This window comes from Molothrus ater, chromosome 1 (genome assembly GCF_012460135.2).
Source record: "Molothrus ater isolate BHLD 08-10-18 breed brown headed cowbird chromosome 1, BPBGC_Mater_1.1, whole genome shotgun sequence".
NCBI lineage: Eukaryota > Metazoa > Chordata > Aves > Passeriformes > Icteridae > Molothrus > Molothrus ater.
The window spans coordinates 132,386,422-132,397,337 of NC_050478.2; the positions used below are offsets into that span (position 1 = coordinate 132,386,422).

A 10,916-nucleotide genomic window follows, 5' to 3' on the forward strand; every position below is an offset into this window, starting at 1 on the left:
ATTACATGCTTTATTTGTCACTAGATTTATTTTGTTGGCTCGACAACTGTTAAAAGGTTGAGTTTATGTTTTGAAGTAGAATTACCTGTCCCCAGGCTCAGGTTCATGTAAATTTGACTGTGTAAAGACATAACTGTTTTACTGGTGTGCTTGATTTGTGAAAACCTCCACCTTGTACCCCGCACAGAATAAACAATATCTTTTTTCTAAACAAGACTCTATCTGTGTTGAGAGAGCTCCTAAAGCCGGCAACATTCCGAGGTGAATCTATCATAAATAGTACAGGGGTTTTTTTCCTACGTAAAATGGAACAGACATGTACAGGATATGCACAAAAAGACGGGAGAACGTAAAGTCAGGGAAGGCAGGTAGGATAAACATTAGGATAAATATACCTCGCTTGCACAACCAAGGGACTCTGCCTCTGCCTTTCCCTTTACTTAATCTTGAACCTTTCCTCCTTCTCCTCCATTCGTGCATCCTTGTCCTCCCCTCCTCTCAGAGCCCAGGCCGGAGCCAGCCCCGAGCCGCGTTCCAAACCGGGCCAAGGGGTCGGACCCGCGACCCTGAGCGGCGTCTGATCTCGGCACGGGCCGGCACCGACGGGAACGAGCCTGAGCGCAGCGCACAGAGCGGCAGCGGCGCTCGGTCACCGTGTGACGGATCTCTACATACAGATCTGTCACGGTGAAGGTCTATCTCTACGCATAGCTACAATCTAACCGCTCTGTTATTACACAGCTCCCTCAGATCTACTGAGGCAGGGAGCGCATGCGCACTGCCTGCGGCGCGGCTCGCGCCCGCGCACTGCAGCGGAGGGGGCGGGGTCGCCCCGCCCGGAGGGTGCGCGCGCAGGTCCGCGCTCGCGCTCGCGCAGCTTCCCCTCAGCGTTGGGGGGGGCAGTGGAGGCGGCGCCATCTTGGCGGAGCCGTGCCGGGAGCTGCGGCGCTCGCTGAGCGGCGTGTCCGGTGGGTGCGTGGATGGATGGCGTGAGGGACAGAGCACGTCTCCCCTGGGTGCGGAGTGTGGCCGAGGGCGGCGCGAAGTTTGCCGGTTCTCGGTTACCCGACCCTCGCGGAACCGCTGCGCGGCCGCTCCGTGTGCCCCGGCCCCGTGTGCCCCGGCCTTCTGGTGTCCCTGGGCTTCCCACCCCACTTCCCTGCTCCCGGTGCTTCCCCCAGCCCTGTCCCGGTGTCGGGAAGCAGATGGGCCTCTCCGCGGGGGAGCAACAGCGGTGGCTCTGGCGGTCCGCAGCGCGTGTGGCGCGGGGCGCCCTCCCCTCGCCCCGTGCCCCCCGGCCGTGCCCGGCCCTGCCGCCCGCCGCGGGTCTCTCCAGCAGCGCCGGGGCCGGCGGGCGGACTTGCTGGGAAGCGGTTCCGTGCTACCTTCCACTGTGTAGCGGAGCCAGCTGCAGAGCTCACTCATGTTTTCCTTCCGCACTGTGCAAACTGCTATTCGCAGCAGCCTGCTTCCTCTATTGAGGCTTATTTTGAAGAACAAAATAAGAAACCTTCCCCTGTTCCGCTGATTATTATGTACTGGTCCAGTTTCGTAGACGAGGTGTTTCTGGGGGTGTTCTTTCTAGCTTGCAGTCTGTGTGTAATCTTTCAGTGTTATGATAAAAATCCTAGTCTAGTGCAGACTTAGTTTCCTACCGCGTTTATAAATTGTGGATTACTTTAATGGCTTTAATGTTTGGAATTTCCTGAGACTGTGGAAGAATAGGTATTGTACTGTTTTCTAGCCAATTTTGCTCATATATAAAATTTCATAAAACTGTACACTTCTGTGCTTTTAAGCTGTGGCATGAAGTTATTTATTCTCCAAATCCTTGCTTTCTGAAGTCCTTGTTCAGTTAATGAATTGCTCTTACTTTCATGACAAGTCAAATCTTTTTGGTTATGCACTTTAAATTTGGATGGCTTGTCTGTGCTTTCTATCCATGTGTGATGATTTACTAGACAGTCAGTAAGAGCTATTATCTGAACTTGCATTTGTTTATGGACTTGTTAGAGATCCCATTGTGATCTGGAACCACTGGTCTGGTTTTCACCACTGAAGGTTGTGTATTGTATCCCTGGTTCATCGTGGAGAACTTGCTGTCTATCACCGAAGAATTATGGAGGAGAGCTGTTGTGAATGATGTTTAAAAATTGGGATAAGAAAACGGGAGTTGTGAATCCAGAAGTACTACAGATTAAATACATCATGAAGTAGCAGGGCAGCGGATTTGCTTTTTCAAGACATGAAGGTGCTGTATGAAAATTCTGCCCTTGAATTCTCCATGCTTTTTTGGCACTGTCATTGCATCTGTTGAGAAGACACGTTGTAAAGTGTTCTGGGTCTGGCTGGGACGGAGTTAACGTTCTTCACAGCAGCCCATACAGTTGTTTGGATTTGTGGCTAAAGGAATGTTGACAACACATCCGTGTTTTGGCTGTGGCTGAACAGCGCTTGCACAGTCTCAAGGCTTTATCGATGTTCCCTACTCTGTTCCTGCAGTGAGTGTGCTCAGAGTAGGTGAGAAGCTGGGAGGGAACATGGCTGGGACAGCTGACCCAAACTCACCAAAGGGATATCTGTGACATGTAACATCATGCCGGGCAACAAAAATGGAGGTAGAGGAAGAAGTATTTTAATGGTTTTGGTTTCTATCTTGGCTCTCAAGGCAGTTGTTATTTGGAGGAAGGCTGGACATCAGTCAGACTGTGGGAGGTGGTGAGTGATTTTCTTTGTTTTGTGTTTTTCTTTCCACCAATGAAACTGTCTTTACCTTGACCCACAAGTTTTCTCGACTTTGTTCTTTCCCATCCCACTGATGGGAGGAGGAGTGAACAATCAGCTGTGTGGGTGCTTGGCTGCTGGGGTCGACTCACCGCAAAAGCGCACAGAACAGATGGTCATCAGCGAAGTTTGTAAATGGGCAGTTGTTGTCGGTTTGTTGTGCTTATGGAGTATTGGTGCAGAAGTGACATGGAGTCTGTTAGTGACAGAATTTGGGCTTTGCTCTTGTTTTGCTATGTTCAGGTGGAGTGGCAGTAATGGTTATTGGTAGGTAACTCGTCATCAGGATCTAGTGCTTTATAGAGCAAGCTTTGTAGGAGTGTTTGCAAATGCTCAGAGCATTGAGCTGTTGTGTTTGTTTTAAAGGGATGCAGTCATTTGCTACAGAGACTTGTGTTTGTTCTGAGAATATTGTCCTATTTATTGCGTGATGTTGGAAAATGTTGAAAATCAGGGTATGTTAAGTCAGTGTATTCAAGGTTTTCTTGTTCTTATGTTTGAAAGGCAGTAGAGTAAGGATTTAGGGAAAATACTGAAGTTGGCTTTGTAAATTCAGGTACATTCTGAAGTTTCTCCTTGTTGGATATTTTTGCTTTCATTTGATGGGCTTCACTGCGTATGTTAAGTGCAGTGCTGGACTGGTGAGTAGCATACTCTTGTGAAGTTTGAATCCAGGTGGATTTCAGAAGAATGGACATGTCATGTAATCCTGAGATGGACCTAAGCACCTTCCAAGAACTCAGTTGAGAACTGTTCCCTCGATACACTGTCAGTCTGTTTCATTGCAACAGTTCAGTGTGGCACAATTGATGACCAAGTAATCTCATCGTATTTTCATCGTTTCCTGAAGTCAACTTAACTTATGAATTTCTTTTGCTTCTAAAATGGAAACAGAAAGATATGGTGCATGGCATCTTGGAACATGGAAGGAGTTCTTCACATGGGTTCATAACATGCTTGGCTTTAGTATTAGCCACTGCTATGGATGGGCTGCAGCAGTGTAGCACAGTGTGTAAAGCAAAGTACAGGTATCAGCCATTAATTATGTTTCGTTTTCTTTCCACAGTTAAGTTGATTTTACAGAATTTATCAGGTCTCCAAAGCAGAAACAGGTAAGCTGTCAAAAGCTTAACACTTCTCACTGAGTATTGTGACAAGATCATACACAGCCTTTTTTCCTCACAGACTTGTGGCTGGCAACTAGGATACGCTTGTGGCCACTGCAGTTAATACTCTGACTACACCAAAGAGACAACATTTTTGAATGCTGAGAAAACATACATTATTGAACAGAACTGATCACTGGGTAGAGCAACTTGTCAAAGCAGTAAAGTCATCACTGTTTGTGAGTTACTTCATTTTCCAGTGACATAGTTATTCTTTTTCTTTTCTCCTTTTATCAGTTAGTGTCCTGTTCAAAAGTAAACCGGATTTTTTTTTTGTTCCTTAGGAGTAGGCAGAGATCTCTGGCATATAGTAACCATGCCGTGAAAGACTTGAGGTGTTCTTTAGGTATTATGGATGGTGAGGAGTGGCTTAGGTGGATTTTGTTGCCCTCAGGGTAGGGAATATTGATAGATTTGTGCACGAGTGCCGGTGGAGTAGCTAATTGTTCTGACTAATCAACATTCAGTGAATTGTTTTAATCTTGTTCCAGTGAACTTGTGGGTTTTTTCATACCTTCTCTCTTGATGAGACAAGGGCATTCATTAAAAAGGCTCTAGCTTAAGTGATAAGATACTGTAATAGCTGAGTACTAAAGACGTGCTATCATGTGTACCTTTTTGTCTGCAGGTGATTTTTGCTGTGGGTTGAGCTCAGCATGGCTGTAGTCATCCGTTTACAGGGGCTTCCTGTTGTTGCGGGTCCTCCAGATATTCGTCGTTTCTTCTTGGGATTGAATATTCCCGATGGAGGTGTGCATATTATTGGAGGAGAGATTGGGGAGGCTTTTATTATATTTGCCACAGATGAAGATGCACGGCGTGCCATGAGCTGTTCGGGAGGGTTTATCAAGGACTCGCGCATAGAGCTCTTTCTCAGCAGCAAGGCAGAGATGCAGAGTACCATAGAAATGAGCCGGAAACGATTTGACCGTGGGGGACGCGAAACTATGTCTGGCTCTAGAAGAACAGGTACTAATGGTTCTAGTGCATCAAGTATTGGAGATATACCACACTTAGTTACAGCTTCCCCAAAAGGAATAAGAAAACCTAGTTACGGGCCACCAAATCGCCTGGAGGCTGGTTTCCATACCAACGGTACAAGATACGGTGATATGGGTATACCTAAGTCAAACTATCAGTTAAGAAAGGATTGCCACCCGTTTAACCCAGATGATCGTTACCTCTTTCTACGTGGTATACCTTACTCTGCAACAGAAGTGGAAGTACGTGCTTTCCTTTCGGGGATTCGTGTGGATGGAGTGATTCTGATAAAGCACCGCAATGGTTTAAACAATGGTGATTGCTTGGTAAGATGTGCTACACCCGGTGATGCCTTAGAAGGACTTAAACGTCACAGACAATACATGGGTCAGAGGTTTATAGAAATCAGTCCAACAACAGAGGAACGGTGGATGGAATGCGGTGGGCGGATAGACGTGCCAGATGAAATGGATGACTTTTTGTGTGAAGACCATTCTCCGAGAAGTTCGGGCTACATGCATTCAAGGAAGCATTCTCGTTCAAGATCACCAAGGAGACAAAGAACACATTCTCGTTCATCTCCTAGCCAGGAATATTACATACACTTAAGAAATCTATCTTTTAATGTGGAAAAGAGAGATTTGAGAGATTTTTTTCCTGAACTGGATATACACAGCAAACAGATTAAGATTCTAACAGATAAGCATCAGAAAAGGACTAGAGATGCCTTTGTGGTGTTCAGGAGTGAGAGAGAATATCAGGCTGCTTTGGAATGTCATAGAAAGGTTCTTCTCAATCGTCCTGTGTACATTTTTCCAATTTCAAGAAAGTCAATGTTGAAAATAATTGACTCTTGTGAGAGGAAAAGATCACCGGACAGAGATCATCTTGGACAGGCCATATCAGAAAAAAGTTACCGGGAAGGTCATTCCAGCCCTAAGAATTGTGTTTATGTAAGGAATTTTCCATTTGATGTGTCAAAAATTGAAGTGCAGAAGTTCTTTTCAAGATTTGATATTGACGAAGATGATATTTACTTGCTTTATGATGAAAAAGGAGTTGGACTGGGAGAAGCACTAGTGAAGTTTAAATCTGAAGAACAAGCTATGAAAGCAGAAAATTTAAACCGTCAAACATTTTTGGGAACAGAAGTGTTAATAAGACTTATATCTCAAGATCAGATGCAGAAGTTTGGTGTCGCTGCATCATTATCTGCACCAAATGAAATGCATGGTCATTCACATCTGTATGACAGAGGTGACCTCTCCCGTCCAGTTGGTTCACCATCTGGGCCACCACAAGGGCCACCCATGCATTCTTTTGGTCCCCCTGGGAACTTCAGGCATCATTCTGAATTTAGACATCCCCCTGAGGACTTCATGTGCCCTCCTAAGGATTTTAGGGGTCCACCACCCCTCATGGATTTTGGTGGTGACAGTGAACCTTTTGGCAGAATGGAGTTTGGGAATAATAAAATGGGAAATTTTCCTGAAGGAAGATTTATGCCAGATCCAAATTTCAGTGGTGGTTCTGAACGTGTTGTTCCTATTCTGTTGAAAAATTTACCTTTTAAGGCTACTCCTAATGAGATTCTGGATTTTTTCTATGGCTATAGAGTGATACCGGAGTCAGTTTCTGTGCAGTACAATGAACAAGGATTACCTTCTGGTGATGCCATTGTTGCTATGACAAACTATGAGGAAGCTATGGCTGCTATTAATGAACTGAATGATAGGCCCATTGGTCCACGGAAAGTTAAGTTGAGTTTGCTGTAAAGGAGGAAAAGATGCTCTAATAACACATTCTCGGTTTGACAGTATTGACAGTTATTTTAACTTTTAATTACTGGAAGATGCAAAACAGTTTCCATCAACGGTTGTAAATAATACCCAGTTCAGTTGTTTAGCTCTTGGTTGAAATACCTGTAGGACATTGAATGTCTTACATCAAGGTATAAAAGGATGGAGTTGTAATGCTTTGGGTTTTTTTTTTTAGATTAATTCCAGTCTTATGTCTTTGCATCAAATAAAAACGTAAGTGCTGGTTGACTGACCACACAAACGGTTCAAATAGAAGATTTTCAGTGCTACCTGCATTAGTAAATGACACTTCCTACTGAGGTTAGCATAATAAAATTAATTTTTTTTTTGTTTCTTTTTGTGTAAACTTTTCAGGTTTTATTTGGTTTCATATGTTTGCAGGCATTCCTGTTTAAGAGCTTGCTGTTCTCATTAGCTGGCTTTGCAGTTTTTTTTAAATAAAAAAGAAATTGCCATTTAAATGTGTGTCTTATATTTAAAACTTGTATAGTTAATGATCTCAGTTATTATGCTCAGCAGATCTGGGTCTTGGTGAGAATGGAGAACGATGCTGGCTGCTTTGTCTGGAAAGAGTGAACTGGTAGTTTGTCAACATAGCAAAGGATGGGTAGTTGACAGAGCTTGCAGAGGCTGTATTCATCAGTTAGGCTTTTTTCTCACTCACTGTAGTACCTTGAGGCAGAAAATGAGTGTTGGAATTAGATCAAGAATTCTGACTTGAGTGGTTTTGTTTTATCTTCACATGCTGCGTAATATGAATACTAACTGGCTAATGATGTCTGGATGCATTCCAGGTCAATCTGTGATTAGTTTTAACTAACATCTCTCACTGGCAACCTAGCTGACAAGCATTATTTTCTTATGTAATAAAATAAATGCTTATGTCAGCATTTAGAACGTGTTGTTTCCATTGGTTTGTTACCAGCAGGTTTAAATTTTAGGAAGAAATAAAAGCTTGGAAAAGCTGTGTCTTCAAAATTAAGGCTCAGTAGGAAACTTTGATTGCGTGGGCAAGGACTTTCATTGACATTAAAACTGTGCAAGATAGTATCTGTAGTACTAAAGGATTAAGTCTCAGTCCCCTCAAATTGAGACAACAAAGTTGCAACTTGGCAGTGAAAACTTCTAACCTTTGCTCGTTCAATAACCAGAATTCCTAAATTCCTGAGGTAGGGAGGTCTCTATTCCAATTCACTCCTCCGAGCAAGTTTTGGCTCAAATGGGCTACTCAAGGCCTTGTCTATTGCATTTTTAATAGCTTTAAAGACAGAGCTGTCCAGGCAGCCTTTCTAGTCAATGACCCCCCCCTCACTGGTGGTCAAACCTTTATTACTTTATGTGAAGTCATCCTTGTGATTGCAGTACTTCCATGCCAATTGTTTGGTACAAGAGAAGAAAAAGAATGGGATTTTTTGTTCTGTAATATTTAAAAGGTTAATGTAGCTTTATTTCTTCTGCATATTATTTATTCTGTGTTTTAAGTGCCAAGAAAAAAACTCTTAGAATGATAATGCAAGGTCTGTATATGTAGATTCCTCTGAGCAAAGAAACATAATGGCCAAGTTTTCAACTTCGAACACATACTGATTTTTGCTTTCTGCTAGGAATTAGCTTCAGAATCATACAGTTTTGAATCCTCCTCTGAACTTAAAAGGAATTAAAACTCAACAATTTTGTGCTTTATTTAATAGCTACTTTAAAAGAGATCAAGGAGCCAGAACATGTTGCAGGAAAAATAAAGACATGAGAATTCTCAAAATAAACTTCCCTGACCATCATGTTGAAAACTTCATTGTGACTATTTTTGTAAACTAGCATCTTTATGACTAAGCTCTGTTGAAAATGTGAATACAACTAACTTCTCCAGTTAATCAGTTTTAAATGATTTGTTGATTTTAAAGTGCTTCTAGTTACTACACAATAGGAGATTTTGAACTTGGAGGTTCGAAAGGTAAGAGTTTAGGAGATTGCTTTGCCAGTGAAGTGTGAGATTATCTTTTAGGAAAATACTGTCTGTTTTCAGAAAAGGTTAAGAGTAATTGCTGATAAGATACCATTAGTTTTTCAGATGGTAAACCTTTCTCCCCCCAGTGAACATATAACAAGTGTCATAAAGCTTGTAATGGCAGAGGTCATAATTAAGGCCTTACAAAATGGTCTTTTGTTTGCCCTGTGGCTGATTTGTATTTAATTTAAAGCCAGATTAGAGTTTATGACTACTTTAGGTTAATATGAAATGTCTGATTGATAGACCAAAAAAAATTACTTTCTCATAGTCTGTAAAGAGCTGCATCTCAAAGTACGTACAGATGCACCGAAGGAGAGGAAACTTGGGAAGGGATGCCAGTATATCAGCTAAATAACAAGGTTAGTCAGGGACGAGGACAGCTGGTGCTTAGTTTATAGCTGTTGTCTAGTTGGTGTTTTGGGTATGTGTGTGTCCATCTGCCTCTGTTCCCCCGCCTCTCCAGACTGGGCATTACATTCTGATTCTGCTGGAATAGATGGTTCAGGTGCATGGTGTGATGACAGCATTTCCTGATAACAGGGTTCTGTGACATCACACCTTTAGTGGTTTGGAGGCACTGTATTTCCAGTACAAAGGACAAATCAGAGACTGCCTATAATTACATGGCTTGGAATCCTCTGCTTCCTTTTTAAGTACCATCGATACAGTAAGGAGTAATAAATGAAATGCTACATTTGGTGGTGCTTATATAAAACATGGGAAGTTTCCTTACTTATGTCTTCTCTGAAGTTGCTTTTGCTACCATTGTCCAAAAATTCTGATGTAAAAGAGAACAGTTTCTGTTGTCAAAAACTAGAAATAGTGATCACCTACAAAAGCAGCTTGAGGCATTTAGGGAAGGTCTAACAGGACAGTCTGATGAGCACCCTTAATCCCTAAGGAATGTGCCAGTGTGTTCAACAGAGAGGCAAAACAGTCTAGGCAAGAATGGATACAAGTCTGCATCATCTAGGGCCAGTAATAAAAAATACAAATGAGGGAATGGAGTAACTGCAAGTCAGTCTTGCAGCATGCACTCGTACCATGAGAAAATTCTTTGCAGAAGGATCTTTAGGTAATATTTAATTCTTTACTAACATCCTAAATTGTTACTCTGGCTTCTACTTCTGGTGAAGTATTTTAGTCAGGGACTTTTCATCTGTAGTTTTGAGGTCTGTGCAACATGCCAAGTTAAGACATTACGCATGCAGGATAAAGTTGCCCAACACTGTACTTTTCTGGAAGTTTTTCTGGGATTCCTGGAGTTGACTTTTTTGTGATGTAGGGAGAATGAATTTTATGCTTGTGAACTGCATAATCTTTTAGAGGGCAATTTATCTAAACAAAACTGCCTTTTTTTCAGAATTGCTTTCTCAAGGCATAGTACATACAAATACTTGCTATTTGTATCTATGTATATTTTACAAAAACCTGAAACTGTTATGAAGATAGCTATCTGTTTTGGAGATGGACTACTTCATTGTGTATGAAATGGTAAAGCGGTGATCACCAGAATTCTGATGTGATACTACTATTTATTGAAGTGTCTTAGTTGCTGAAATAGATGGGAATTAATTACACCGATACTTTTAAAAATTTTGCTCATTGGTATTTACTCCTTGCCAGCAGTAGTTCAATATCAATGGTATGTAATGCTGGTGTAAAATTATTTTTTGGGTTTAAAATAATCCTATATTGTGAACTTCTCATTTATTTTCATCTCATTAATTTTTGGCAAAACCTGTTTTTTCACATGTCAAAACAGGTATGCATTGCATACATATGCATCAGTGGACAAAAAGTAGCAATATTATAAATGCACTTCCTGTTTTTTTTCTGTAACTGAAAGGAAGATTTTGTTATAATTTAAAATTGTTTTCCCAGTCACAAATTTAAATTCTTCTGCATTTGTTCTTTAGCAGATACTAAAGCTGGAGGTGAACAGTGTGGTAAACTTTCTGGCAGACAACCATGCACTATTAAAAAATGAACACATGTAACCTCTATCCCCAAACAGGATAAGAAATTACACTCAAAATGTGTAATTTCTTGTCTGTTTGATGGAACCAATAACGAAATCGCATAGCTAAACACATGAAATTTGAACTATGTATAGCGTGTCAACTAATATAACAAACATCAACTACATAAAACATC

General features: G+C 41.8%; 1 protein-coding gene across 3 annotated transcripts; it reads left to right on the forward strand.

Moving 5' to 3' along the window:
* The first annotated feature begins 893 nt into the window (after positions 1-893).
* RBM12B (RNA binding motif protein 12B) lies at positions 894-7,212 on the forward strand. Of its 3 annotated transcripts, none has more exons than XM_036379106.2 (3): positions 894-968; positions 3,851-3,896; positions 4,579-7,212. In XM_036379106.2, the coding sequence occupies exon 3, from the start codon at positions 4,607-4,609 to the stop codon at positions 6,704-6,706; it is 2,100 nt and encodes a 699-aa protein (XP_036234999.1). In that variant the 5' UTR covers positions 894-968; positions 3,851-3,896; positions 4,579-4,606; the 3' UTR covers positions 6,707-7,212. The 3 variants fall into 3 exon arrangements, with proteins under 3 accessions (XP_036234999.1, XP_036235001.1, XP_036235000.1); XM_036379108.2 differs by lacking the exon at positions 894-968 and adding an exon at positions 1,001-1,016; XM_036379107.2 differs by lacking the exon at positions 894-968 and adding an exon at positions 1,025-2,718.
* The last annotated feature ends 3,704 nt before the right edge of the window (positions 7,213-10,916 follow it).